Source organism: Aplidium turbinatum, chromosome 6, assembly GCF_918807975.1.
Source record: "Aplidium turbinatum chromosome 6, kaAplTurb1.1, whole genome shotgun sequence".
NCBI lineage: Eukaryota > Metazoa > Chordata > Ascidiacea > Aplousobranchia > Polyclinidae > Aplidium > Aplidium turbinatum.
This window is the reverse complement of record NC_137477.1, coordinates 5,094,461-5,108,933: the sequence shown is the minus strand read 5'-3', so window position 1 is coordinate 5,108,933 and position 14,473 is coordinate 5,094,461. Positions and strand designations below refer to the sequence as shown.

Below are 14,473 nucleotides of genomic sequence, written 5' to 3'. Positions count from 1 at the left end.
GCTTTTTCACTACGAATTCAGCACAAAAAACTACCATTCCGTACTCGAAAGCGTTACGTAACGTTTTGCCTGAACCCCCTCCCCCCCTATGTGACGCTAACGTAACGCTTTGCATAAACCCCCCCCTCCCCCCCGAAGGCGTTACGTAATATTTGAACGTTCCCAAAGGACATTATGCGTCCCAAACGCAGCAGATTGTCAGACAAACGTTTTAAAAATGCTTATGTTTCTACAAGGAAATAAATAAAAGCTTTGAGCTTGGGGGGGGGGCATTGCCCCCCCGTCAACTACGGGCCCGCCGGGAGATGTATGTGTGAGATAAAAATCTCTAGGCTCGCCAACTATAGCATAATGCTCTTGTAACTGTGTCGATATACAGTATACAATTTTTCATTGTCCCCCAAAAGCAGAACCAGAGCGGCATCCTTTTTTCCTTCAAAATACAAACTATCGACCAAACCAAAGTAGGCTACTTCTTCTCTCCTTCCTGCACTGCAGCATACATCTGTATTTATTTCGCTCCCTTCTCAACTTGTTTGTGTCTATCACATGATTTATCTGCATCAGTTATTACACCAGAATCTTTTAAAGCACTATTTGTGGCAGAAAAACTTAATTGTTTTGCATCTTTTAAGACCAACCACGTGTTTCTAGAAGGATCGTTTCAAGAATTAAGGCCATTTTCAGGAATCGGGGCCTCTTCGACCATCTAATGGCCGGATGCCAGACGATGAAAGTAGCAAACTCCTAAATTCAATTATTATGGTGGTTTTACTGTAGATCATTTGTTGGATTTTAATTAAGAACTACACTTTTTTGATTTATGGATTTCACTCCACCCTATGATATACAACACCTCTTTATAACGTCATTATGCTTGTTTTCACTAACCTTTTTTACTGAGGGCGTCCAGTACTATTTTAACACTTATCTTTAAGTCTGCTGCCGTACTTCTGTACCGTAACACTGGATACGCACGATTTGTATTCTTTCACTTTATGATGATTATTTTAAATTTTTCAACTCAGTGAGTGCTTTCTGATATCAGTGCAGTTTGTTTTTATTTTTGAACATCACAACGAAAAACAATATATGCCGATCATAAAGGTCTAGAAAAAGGTAGAAGCGACAAAATTTTTGCGTTGCCAACCCTAACGAAACAGATTGAGTTTCGGAAACCGGCTTTTTGTATTTTGAACAGCTCTAGTGCGAAGTGCTACGCAAGAAGCTTGGGAATTACTGTACAAGATGGTTGGTGGTAACACAGCCCTGCCAGATAGAAACCGTCATTCAATTCAATTTTATTGCTTCACTTCAGCTCGTAATATGCTTTGCCCCTTTCCTAGATATTATAAGTCGAATGTAGATAGTCGGTTTATTGCAAAGGACCTCGTAAACTAACAAAACAAATACAGTATGCTTTTTGTCATTTTTGGTTATGAGAACATTAAAACATGCCAGGGTAAGTTTTCTGTGAGCACAATAAAAAACTAAACGATTGTTGCCGAACATATGGGCAACTTCACATGGACACCAGAAAATGGTCAGTTTTGTGTGAGCACAATAAAAAACTAAACGATTGTTGCCGAACATATGGGCAACTTCACATGGACACCAGAAAATGGTCAGATCTAACAAAATCATTTATCAGGCACATCACTGCAGATTTGATAAGACTTATAACTTAACATTTATGGCAGAAGGAAAACGCAGCTAAAATGAGTAGGCCGTGCACGAAGCAAATCAGAAATTGCCACAAAGATACGTTCCAGGTTTCTCGTACGTTACGTTTCTGGCACCGTCCAATGTTAAACTCACCTCACCGCAAACCAGTCTGAGTAATGAGTATACAATATTTATGTCCATAAGACAACAACACTTCGCACGTCAATCATCTTGCTTTGCTTTAACCTCTATCGACGTTAATTCGATGCATAAAAGATCTCATTTGCAAATTGGATTTAAAACATCAAGCAGTTCCAACAATCCAAGACCTCATTACATCACTGCTGCATGGGTTGTTCGGGGGCTGGCGGGGCCCCGGGTTGACCCTCCTGCTGTTCTTGTGTAGGCTGAGGTGGAGGAAACGCGCCACCTGACGGGAATTGTGATGAGGCCCCTTGCGGAGTGGGCTGTTGTGGGTACGGTTGTTGGTTACCATAGTATCCGGGTTGCGGGGGGTACATGGGGCGAGGGGGTGGAGCCCCAGGATCTAAACAAGATCATAGATTACATTGACAATTGGACTAACAAATTTAAGCAAAACATGTCACAAAAATGTTAGAAGCAACCACTAGTCCAGCTGATGAATTTCAGGTGAATTCTTTTTAGAAAAGAAATTAAACGAAAAGTTGGTTGGAATTTAATTTGTTGGAATGATTGTCTACTTCAGGGGTCACCAAGTGGCGGCCCGCGGGCCGCATGCGGCCCGCCACGCTCTATCGCTGCGGCCCACGGAAGGTATCAGCGTACAAGTATAACTAAAAATACTTTTCTTGAGGAGTTAAAGAGCACGAAGGCAAAAAATAATTTCCGGGAAGCGTATTTTCGCTTTGCATACGATTCCACCGATCGACCAATCAGATTATAGTTCTAGGTGGGGGTTGCTTAAAGTTATTCCAATGCGATGTCCAGCCACACTGTCCCAGTGGTTGATTAAAACGTCTGTTTTCGAATTTCGAAATTGTCTGTGAGCATAGGGTTGCTTATTTTAAGTTTGCAAATGTCATGTAAACACTAGTGTGCGTTTCAACGTTATGGTGTTTCACGAGCAGTGTTATCTTATCTTTATGCAAGTTTTTGTTGGCAAAATAGGTCGGTGTGCCAATTCAATTTATAATAAATTGGCAAAATATTATATATAAATTTAAAGACATTTTCTGATTGTATTATGAAAATATTTAGCTTAGTAACTTGCTGCAAAATGTTTTTTTGTTTTTTTTAAAGAGATATGGAACGCTTCACGATTTTGCGTGTCATCCTTGCGCAGGGGCCCATGCTAATCTTTTCTATATCGTTCCAATTTTAGTATATGTACTGCCGAAGCAAGTAGGCTACTGCAAAATGTTGTTAATCAACAAATTCTTGCCATGCTGATAAGCATCGCAAGTGACAGTTGTCTATAATAAAAGAAAGACGGTTTTATAGACTCTCACAAAAAGGATGAAAAACTAACTCATTGCTTTTTTAGAGGGAAGACTGTTCATGAATTACGATAGAATTACGATTTTTCGGTGATTTCCACAAGCGTTTGTTTCATAGTGCCTGGTTTCTTTTTCCCTGTTATTGGAGCCTATTTTTCGCTGATATGTTTGCAGGTAACTATTGTTGCCTGTATTGCGATGTGTCAAACATTTCCTTGTTTACTGAAATTGTTAATTGCAAGATTTTTTTGTGTGAAGCGGAGTGACAACACCACTCTTGCTTGGCGATGAATATTTTGATGAAACCGCTCGCCTCGCTATAAGCGCGCAAAACAAGTGGCCTCGTTTATTAGGCATTGTTAAAAAAGTCAAAAGTGTTGTAAAAAGAGCTTGGCCTGGCAGTAGCGTTGTTCGATTAATTTTGTTGCTGCGGTATTCCAACATAAATATGAACAACATGTAACGCTCGATACTGGGTACGAAATGCGTTCTTTTCTAGCATAAGAGTCAACCTACCGAACATTTTATTAGTGCGGCCCGCCACAGCTCTCCTTGGTGCCAAAGTGGCCCGCATGCAAAAAAGGTTGGTGACCCCTGGTCTACTTCGTTGGAATTCAAACTACAAACTTTAAATAGTCAAACACTAGCAAGAAAACTTGTATGGCATACCATGGTACTGCGGCACGCCCGCCTGCCCGGCCTGCGGATACTGCTGGTTGTAATTTGACATAGCTGGGTTGTACGGAGTTTGCATCGGAGGCATGGCGGTGCTGGGAGCTGAGCTGCTGGAAAGACTCTGCGGAGGACCTGGATGCTGGGGCGGCATCTGCTGAGGTGGAGCTGGATGGCCTTGTGTTGGTTGAAGAGCTTGTCCTGGTGGTGGAAGAGCTTGTCCTGGTGGTGGAAGAGCTTGTCCTGTAGGTGGAGGACCTTGTGGTGGTGGAAGAGCTTGTCCTGTAGGTGGAGGACCTTGTGGAAGAGCTTGTCCTGGTGGTGGAGGAGCTTGTGGAAGAGCTTGTACTGGTGGAGGAGGTTGTGCTTGAGCTGGTGGAGGACCTTGTGGAAGAGCTTCTGATGTCACTATATGTGGAGCCATTTGCATGGATGCAGTTGGTTTAGAAACAGTGTGGGAAGCCCCAGAAGCTGTAGGAAGGATTTGAGCAGCCGGTGGCGGTTGAGGAGGCAGTGGTTGCTGTGGGAAGGTGTGCTGAATAGGGGGCTGCACTGGAGGGAGCTGCTGCTGTGGTGGGGGACCTGGCTGTGGGTAAGAAAGTTGAGAGGATACAGGGACTTGATTTTGTGCAAGTGGCTGATATTGCTGGGGGGGTACAGGGGGTTGGGTCTGTCCCGTCATGGTTGGCAAAGCTTGCGACAAAGGAGCCTGCAAAAAAAATGCTACTATTAGTTATATGCTTTTTAACATATACATCAGGTCAATGTACAATTACTTACTTGCTGCAGTGACCTGCTAGCTGCTGCGTGAATGGCAGGAGCACCGGGCTGTTGAGTCACTGAACCACTAGGCACAGGGACATTTTGAGGACCTGGGGCAGAATGTGGCAGAGGCTGTGAAGTAGATGGAAAATTAGGATGACCAACTGTTCCTGGGGCTTGAGGAGCCACTCCATGAGGAGACGCCATTTGTTGTTGCATCATCAAGTGCTTAGCCTGCCGTGCCCTGGCATCAGCATACTTCAGTTGTTCATGCAAGAAAGACTGACGCTCCTGTTGAAGTTGCTGCCGCTGGTATTCCAGCTGTTCTTTCTCCCTCTCCATTATTGTTTCCAGTTCTTCGAAATGTCTGCAACATCGTCATAATACTAAATATAATGATGATTGTTACATAAGTATAACAATCGTAATATAATGTAACGTTTTGATCAAAAAGAACTGCACAAATCACAAAGCTATTCACTAATTGAACAGGCAACTAAAGAGAAATAGAAAAATGTCTCACTTAGATGCTTTTATTAGAAAATTCTGCCTGTCAGAAATAAGCTGGCATATCTCTCTGGACGCCATTGCGTGTTCGTAGTCTAATATTGTTCCAAGCTCTTCAAAATGCCTAAACAATGTAAGGCGTGAGCTTCCTTGGTGGCTTGTGATATCACACACTAACCTTTGTGGATAAGTTATAACTTTAAATTGCTGCTACTATATATAATCATTCGCTACCTTCGCTTGCAGCAGATTACGCATCAATATGGGTTACTTGACAGCTGCTACTATAACTTACTGTAACTAAAATGACATTTTCCTTATCAATGTAACTCGTAGAATCAAATCCTTTGAAGTGTCAACTTTAAACACTGATGTAACTTGAAAATGTATTGGTTTTGTCTAACTTGACTAAACTAGGCTCATCCTTTAAGCTACAATACTACACTGTTGCTGAAGCCTTGCAATTGACCTGCGACATAATTGCCCTCATTTAGGGTTATGATGACAAGAATTATACCTCAATTTTATTTCAAGTTTCTTCATCTGTGTTTCCACAAGCAGCGCAACCAAACTCTTTATCTTCCGTTCTTCAATCTGAGATAAATACTTCGCTTTCACAGCGGCCGCGGACAGAGCTGCAGCGGCGGCAGTAGCAAGGTTGCCCTCGGGAATCCTTTGGTCGAGAAGTTTCTTCGTTTTCTCGCTAGCCTGAAATTAAATTGATTTTTACTCGCCAAATGTCTCGCAAAGTGCATCGCGAAAAATATGCTTTTTCGAAGGACTCTCAGAATTGTGATAAAAAATCAATGCAACATTGCTGGGCATAAAAACACAAAAAACATGTGAATATATGACACAATGTTAGCAATTCATCCCAAATGCCTAAACACATCATAGAGTCCGAAGAAACAATTTCAAGCACAGTTGTGCGAATAAAGTAGAAATTTCAGTTATGACGGTTGAATAATCGAACAAGGCACTCTTTTCCTACCAGAACAAGCCGAAAAATGAAAAACGACCACAAAAGTGGTTAACTAGAAATTGTTTTGTAGAAACGTTAAAATAATCCAGAGCAATCTGATGTGATACTAGGAATAGTAAACGGTAAAGCCTGCGCAAAACAATCGCAAGTAACAAAACCTCCACTCTTTCCGATTCCTTTTCCTCGTCTTTATCCATTTTCTTTTCGACTTCACCGCTCTCCTCTTTCTCATCTTCTTCCTCTTTCATATCAATGTCTTCGCTTTTTACTTCATCTTTCTTCTGGGATGTTCCAGCAATTCCACTGACGTTAAGACCAAATTCAGGATCCACGTTTCCTTCCTTAGCTTGTTCTTCCACCTGAATGAGCAAAAAAAGATGTCCCAAATAAAAATCTGAAAAAATCTTTTCAGTTATATTAATATAGGTCTATTTAATTATATTATTTAACGTAGTAAGAGGGAAGGTCCATCCCAAAACAAGATGGTTCGACAGTAAGACGAGCATGGAAGAGCTGAAGGAGGTTTTGAGGAATCGAAAGCTGTGGAGAGAGATTTATAGAGTGATCGAGACTTGAAAAAATACCAAACGGGTGGTAATAATGAAACATACTATGTCTTGTGTTTAATCTTAAACTTTGTCGTGATTTTTGAGTTACTATGCACAAAGCACAATGTACCTTCTTGACATGAGCAGCGACTAAGTGATGAGGAACTTCATCTTTCATTGAGGAAAACTCTTCAATCGCCGCTTGAGCAGCAGCTGATGCCACGCGTGGGCTGACTACAGAGGCCAAGAAAGCAACGGTGGTCATTACAGGGTTGCCAGATTTGGAAAACGGAATGGGCTGTTCCAACTTAATTTTGTTTTCACCATCGCCCAATTCTGCAGCATTTGCAGCAGCAGCCAATGTCCCTGCAAAAATCGCAGGATGGTGGTTAATGTATGTCCCTGCAAAAATCGCAGCATGGTGGTTAACGAACGCAGCATTGTGTTTTGTAGTGAACCAAAGCATGATTGATGTGTTCGATCTTACCTTCTAGATAAGGGTCTTCAATGGGAAGTCGAAGAAACTGCAGAATACATTCATCCTGAGTTCGACTGCCGACGTGCTCCGACACCTTATTCCAGTCATCCTGATTTTTAAATAACGTGAATATCAAAACTTGAAGACAGAAACCTGTACGAATCCTTTTTTTTTCGCTGAGATTTTTTGGGTCATTTGTCCGAAACCATTTCAAAAAATTAGGTCATTTTAATTCAACTTGGTCAAATTTTTGTGATGAAAATATTTTCTTTCTGTCCTACTTTTGTATTTGCAGTTAGCACATGTAATAAGACATTGAATCAACGTTCAAACACTAAGTCTACGGCTTGTATTTCCGATCAACAAAACACAATATTGTTTTCTTTGCAATCACTAAAATCGATTTAATGACGTATATACTGTATTTTGTCGGACATTTTTATTAAATTCACTTTAATTTTTTAGGATATTTTGCTAAAAATTTGGTCAATAGCCCAAACAAAAACAACCAGGGAACGAATTATATTGGATTTGGAACAATTGTTTTTTCGATGAAAACACCGCATGGCCTCTGATTGCTGACTTTGGTGGTTTAACCATCACTGCAAGTTCGGAAGTACCACATGCTGTAGCTGATATTGTTTTACACAAACATGCATAAGTACTAAGTATATGAGCTGTGAGAAAAAATAAATATTAAAAACAGAACCTTATAAAGTTCCAATCCTTCCAGAAGTAAAAGTATCTCTTGATCAGTCCAAGGCTTAGCAACCGCTTGGGCAGCAACAGTCTTCGCTTTACCCATCTGTCCTTTATGCTGTGCTGCATACACATCAGTCCGTAACCCCATGTTGTTGCCAATGCCACTGTCCAAGCTTTGAGGGATTTCTTCTTTGGGTTTGACCTGAAACGGTATTTCAAATAAGGTATCAGTAAAAAAGAGGAAACCTAAATAAATAATAAAGCAAATATAATTACATTTCGAATAGTAGTGAGTCTTCAATTCAGTCTGTTTGACTTTGCCTTGAATGCCTTGTGGTGAGTAGGACAAATTATTCCACATCAACATACCTTATCAAGCTTGACAATGGATTGGGAAGGAGTAGCAGGCTTTGCTGGGGCTATAGGATGCAACCCCGATGGGGTGTCCGCTATGACATGGAAGTGTGATGTGGGTGGTGGCCCCATCACGGATGGCTTTGAATCAGAGTCAACTTGGTAGTTTATGAGCCCCCATTGTTCCAGAAAAGCATGTACCCTAGAATTTAAACAAAGGGAAATTGGTGATACACACTCTAGAACTCTAGACTTTAAAACTCTAGACAAGAATATAATTTTATATTTAAAATGGTACAGATAAAATTGACATGCAATGAATAATTCTTATTATCATTGGCTAACTGTTTTCAATGGCATGCCACTTTTTTAATTGTTCGTAAAACAGACATGGGGCAATCTCGGTCTGCTACTATTCGGAAAAAATCCCAATTCGGAGACAGCCTTTATTGGAGAAAGCTTTTTTGGAGATTTCTAAAATCTCACAGCGACATGTTTTTAAAGAAATTAGCTTATAATGCAGGTTAATCAAATGTCTCAGCGACGAAATAAAATAGTTGTCAAACGGCGTTTCGTGATTAATTAATTTACATCTACCTCACTGAAACAATAACTTAATCTCGTTTGCATGGGAAGGTATGGGTATGAGAAAGTAAACACAAAAACCGCCTATCTAAATGATCCTCACAAATTCTCTAAACAAACAAAAGTCATCCAATCGGTATTCTCCAAAAAAGGCTGTCTCCAAATTGGGATTTCTCAAAAACGGGTCATTCCAGGTAATCTAATAATGAAGATTTGAAAATGTAAATACAAAACTCATGTGTCCACATTTTGAGCTCTTTTTTTTGCTTAAATCGACCAGGTGTTACAACCATTTTGTTCCTAGTTATGAAATAGCAATAAACATAATAGTATCAGAATCAGTGAAGAAATCTTAAACAAAGACATACCGAAGAATAGAGCATACATCTCCAGCCAAGTTTCTTCTGCATCCAGTGGCACTCAAGTATTCCACAGGATTAAGACGATAAGTATCCACCATAAAATTACGATACGCCAAATATATCTCTGGTGTTTTTGACTTGTTCTTTCCATTAAAGAACTCTGGCATTGCCCTGTAAACACAACATACTTGAATGCAGCTGAAAGTACCATTCATCCAACTTAAACTACGTTAATTTTTCTGAATGTAAAAATGTCAGGTATTTTAGAAAACTAAACTTTCTGATGGGATAGATTAGTGTTGGGCGATATATCGAATTTTCGATACGATACGATATCTTTTCAATATCGATATTTATTTCAATATCGTTCGATATTTTAACTATTACAGCCCTAGCTCGTAATTGCAAACCCCTACAAAAACGTTGCCGAGGCCAAACGGAAAAAGTTGAAATTGCATCGTCAATTGCTGTGAACGTTTATTACAAAAAAATTGTTCCAAATTATGTAAAACGAGAAGCGAAAAATATACTAGAGTAGTCTATCCCGACCGCACGGTTTGATTTGTTGTGACGTAATAATACCAAAAGTAGCGATAAAGCGAACAACGCGATACGCACGCTGTTATGGTAATTCTAATTGAATAACTCACCGGGAGGAAAAGTAAGTTAATTTTGGGTTGATTCAACGTTAGAGTCAGCACAAATCGATTTCATTTTCCCTGCGGGTTATATTGCGTAACAACGATGCCCAATAAGAAATTTACGTTTGTTTTACATTAATTCGACATCTAGCGACGTTGAATTATCATAAAATTACGTTAATTGCTCAACCAAGTACCGGTAACAAATTAATAGCTCCCTGCGAGAAGATTGCCTCAATTTACGTGTGCACTAACATAATTTCGGCACAATTGGGATACTGCGAGCAACACAAAGTCTGTTTGATGAAGAACTAGATGTCAGAATCGGAATCATCATATGCTGTATCGGAGGATGAGGTTGTCGTGTCATCACTGGAATCGGACACATCAAGAGGCTCATCGCTTGGCTGTAAATCTACACTGTCTTCGCCGTTGTAGCGTGTAATGAAGCGTCCACGTTTTGCCGCTTTCGTGCTTTGATACCCATCCACACACCTCTTTCGCAGAGCTCCATCAGGGAGTTGACTTAGGAGCAAATGTATGGCTGTGGCATAACGACTGGGAGGAATGTCTAACCCTAACCTTGCAAGCGCTCGTGTGGCCTCAGCATTTTTATTGCCGACACTAATGCGCTATTCATGCATCTGCGTCGGCAATCACCTCAGCAATTGCCGACACTAATTTCGAAGATTGAGAAACTCTTTTCTTAGTTAGAACAAAAATGTCGAAAAGTATCGAAATATCGAGTATTTTTTCAAATATCGTATCGTTTTGTTTTTTTCAATATCGCCCAACACTAGGATAGATGCATAACATGACTAGCATATAAGATAAAAATGTGTTTGGTAGATATGGAATAATGAACATGTCCTTGGCTTCTGGTGAAAATTGAATCATTGCTTTTCAATTACTTACCTTCGCTCAATAGCATGTATTGAGTTATAATCAAACCAGGCTGAATAGCTGGGCACAATGATGTGTCGGGTCTGTTCAGTGACAGCTTCTTCTGTAGAAGTTGCTGCAATAATAATAATCTTGGTTCTATTTTCTGTATTATCTGTGGTATAACAGTAGTTGTTAAGCAAACGCCTTATATTATCAAAAGATATTGCTGAAGAGCAGATTGCATCAAAAACTATTAACATAAATTTCACAACTGTGTAGCCTACATAACAAACATATTTTTGAAAAACTATCAACCGATCACTGCAAATAAAAATGTGGTAAACAAACCAGCAACATTGCCAGACTCCATTTCAACGTCATTATTATCTTCAATTTCACCAATCTCTTGTAGTGTCCCACCTTTAATGGGCTGTGTTTCTGTGTCTTTCTTTGAAGAACCCTGTTGATCAGCAACATTATTTTTGCTTCATAGTTTTTAATGTGAAAAAGCTATAAAATTTCAACAAAAATTGCTTGTATGGCGCTAGCATTCGATTTAATAATGGGTGTTTTTATATGTTGTTGTACCTATCACAGTTTGCAAAGACATCGACAATTTACATGGCAAAAAAGCCAACACAAGTGAATTGGAGCTTAGTAAATTATTACCCTAAGAATCAATGAAGTGCTAAGTAGTAAAAAATTTACTGACAATTTTAAAAGCTTTGCCATGAGCTGACAGGGTATTAAACCAATATTTACCGACTCCAGAGACTACATTTGTATTATATGCACTAAGCTGGTCCCATGAAACGCTACTTAGCAAAAATGTCTCAACCATTGTCACAATCAATGTGCAAGGCCTCGCGTCGGGCTGCTTTGCGTCTGGACAGAATGTGCTGTTTTCATTATGGAATTTTGAGCGGTGTGTTATTATCGGGTATTGACCTGAAGTAACCTTTGAATGAGAAATCTGTATAATGTAACGCATTTTCAGAATCGTCTGTAATCATGCAAATCTGGAATGTTCTGTTGTTTTTCATAATTTCTGAGCGTCGTTTGTCATAAGGGTGTTTACCAGTTGATGTCCGATTGCGAAATATTTATTATGTAAGAATCTTCTACTCCTACGTGACATTCTTTATACTTCTTTGGGCTTCTGCTTGTTTACATTAATGCAACTTGACAGAACATTAACAATGTGACATTACGTAACCTTCTCGAAGTTACTAGACCGAAACAACCTTCTATAAATAGTGGTGTAATTTGTGTAATCATATTATAATTATTATTATTAAGTTGATTATGTGATTATGGGAGTTGTATTATGACGAGTTGATTATGAGAGTTGTGTTATGAGTTGTGGATTGGTAGTTGGTGCAGAAATTATTGTTGATTGAGAGTTGAAGAAATCGAATACAAGTAGATGAGAATTGGTGCTGATATAAATTGTGTTCAAAATTAGAGTTATTTGAAAAGCCGTTCGTTGGAGTCCTTCAAGCGTTTTTATATATCATCTCACCAGTAGAACTATCCGTGAATTTAATTGATTGCTTTTCGGTTATAACCCATTAAACTACGTCATTGAACCTTTCTAAGTCTTTTTCCTGGTAAGAGATAGAAAGAAATCGTGACATTCTGGGGGCTCGTCCGGGAATTAACCGAAAAACCGAAGAATACCGAAGGACTTATTGAAAGAATAATAAATTAACAACAATAATAAATTAACTTAGTTTTTACAAATTCAATTTATTATCAACAAAGGCATACACTTCGTGTCACTTGAACTTCTTCAATGCTCGGAACCGGTACAGGTTCCTCCATGTCTTTTGTTAGATCTTCTTCATCTTCCTTTTTCTTTTTTCCTGTTGTTGATGGTGTGCTGGGTCGAGCACCTAAATTTTTACAGTTTAATCCAAATGTTAACAAAAAAATTGGTTAAAAAGAGCATTAGGTTCTATGTTTTCATCAGACTGAAAAAAATTGAATATTTTTATAACAATTCAATGTGATTGTGACTCTCAGTAAGTAAATTCAAAATCAAATTTGTAAAACAGATTGTTACTCAATTCACAAAAGACTTGTGACGAACAAACACTGGTTACTATCAGTCCAAATGCCTGAAACATCATCGAGTCACATAGTCACAACAATAAATAAAGAAATGCTGCAAATTTCTCTAAAAAAGTCACTGAAAAACGTAGTCATAAAAGTCAGACTTACGAAAGTGTTCAGAAGAAAATCAAAAAAGCTCAATAATTCATTCAGCCGTGATGACTAAACTTTTTACAATTCAAATTAAAAGCACTTTTAACAAATACACACAAGTTATCACAAAATTCACCTTTCTTGTTTTTCTTTTTAGCTGGTTCTGGGGAAGGTGATCGTTGCTTTGATCGCTTTTTGGTCAAAGTTTTTTTACGATCAGTGTCTGATGAGCTCAATGGACTATCAGCCTTTGCAGTCTTGCTTACATGACCTGAAAAATGCAGAACTTTGATGTTGATAAAGAATTTATAATATGTAAGTTTTTATATATGGTGGACGGTGATGTTGTATCCTTCATAGAACAACGCTCTCTGTCTTTCACAAAGCACTGTTTAAGAAGTGCACAAGCAAAATTGATTACATTATGAAATTTATAAACTTAAAAAAAAAACTAACAATCCTTAGAAAAAACAAGATTAAATAAATATGCAAGGTAAAAAAGCCAAAAAAATATGCCAGAGATGAAAAAGAGCATAGATTAAATTGTCAGAATAAGGTATTCTGGGCATATGCTAAAGAGAAAGGATATTTTACAACCAACACTGGTTGGAAGACGTATGGAAATGTGAATGTCTAAAAATACAGGCAGACAGGATCATGATCTATCATACATGAACAAGGCATACCATACTCGAATGGAATACCATACTTGAATTTGCTCGATATGACTATGTGTTACATACTTTTATGTTTAAAATAGCCTACTTCTGATTAACATCATAAGATTTATGCTTTTTTAAAAGGAAGTGGCTGCGTTTACGGCGCCGTAAATACAGACGTTCCATGCCTTTTTTCTAGTCTTTACGTCGCTTTTAGTGCGCATGCGCGCTGATGCTGATAAAAGATGGATATATAACTAAATTCAATTGTTTTCACCAAGTGATTCAGTGGCGCATGCGGTCTGCGTCAGATTCGTACTCCCAAGGATATGAGTCGATACTTCCAAGAGGTGTGCTTTTTTTTAAGCTAAATTCTCACCTGAAGTGACTCAATCGTTAGGCTGCGCATCACAACAAAAAAACAGTATATGACAAACATAGCAGAGATCGAGAAAAAGGTAGAAGCGACAAAACGCGGACGTTATACCGTGCATGATACGTTGATACCAGATAGCCGAGTGGTGAGAACGTCTGCGCGGCGTTTGAAAGAACGCGGCTGTGTCTCGGTAAAGACACTTAATGGCAAGCCAAAATAAGGGGAACAGCTGACTCGAAGACTAAATATCACTTCGCTGCTTCCTGTTGTATCGCATCTGTGATCGCAGTGTAGGCTACTGTATGTTATCGCAATGGGCGCAAATGAAAACCCGATTATTATTATAAAGCAGGACAATCAGTTTAAAATATGGTGTCGTCGTCGTGTGAGCCTCTGGGGCCGAGGGTCTATCCTTTTACCACCCCAGATTCACGATGTTCCCGGACTACACTGGAAGGCTACTAGAGAGCAGCCAGTCTTTGGTTTCGTCATCCATGACACGCAGACCTTAGTTCAACTCTCCGTTAGGTGGCTTGAAGATGGAACAGTCATTGATGATGTGGTCTGCGGTCTGTTCCTCGTCACCACATTCACAGAAGAAGGAAGAGG

The 14,473-nt window shown here is 39.2% G+C and overlaps 1 protein-coding gene and 1 non-coding gene across 2 annotated transcripts in view; both read right to left on the bottom strand.

The window, feature by feature from the left end:
* Nucleotides 1-1,044: 1,044 nt before the first annotated feature.
* LOC145772786 (SWI/SNF complex subunit SMARCC2-like) overlaps nt 1,045-14,473 on the bottom strand; it is a 30,082-nt gene continuing 16,653 nt past the window's right edge. Inside the window, exons 7-21 of the mRNA XM_082584661.1 lie at nt 12,966-13,100; nt 12,392-12,516; nt 10,970-11,081; nt 10,652-10,754; nt 9,102-9,266; nt 8,164-8,350; nt 7,802-7,996; nt 7,102-7,201; nt 6,745-6,980; nt 6,225-6,425; nt 5,602-5,792; nt 5,101-5,208; nt 4,596-4,944; nt 3,813-4,524; nt 1,045-2,212 (exon numbers count right to left, since the gene is read on the bottom strand). Of these exons, the coding sequence (XP_082440787.1) occupies nt 2,004-2,212; nt 3,813-4,524; nt 4,596-4,944; nt 5,101-5,208; nt 5,602-5,792; nt 6,225-6,425; nt 6,745-6,980; nt 7,102-7,201; nt 7,802-7,996; nt 8,164-8,350; nt 9,102-9,266; nt 10,652-10,754; nt 10,970-11,081; nt 12,392-12,516; nt 12,966-13,100 (3,128 nt within the window). The 3' untranslated portion in view covers nt 1,045-2,003. The remainder of the gene's footprint in view (nt 2,213-3,812; nt 4,525-4,595; nt 4,945-5,100; nt 5,209-5,601; nt 5,793-6,224; nt 6,426-6,744; nt 6,981-7,101; nt 7,202-7,801; nt 7,997-8,163; nt 8,351-9,101; nt 9,267-10,651; nt 10,755-10,969; nt 11,082-12,391; nt 12,517-12,965; nt 13,101-14,473) is intronic.
* Nucleotides 2,945-3,052, bottom strand: LOC145773082 (U6 spliceosomal RNA). Its single transcript, XR_014289493.1, has one exon. It is a non-coding gene; the product is annotated as a U6 spliceosomal RNA (small nuclear RNA).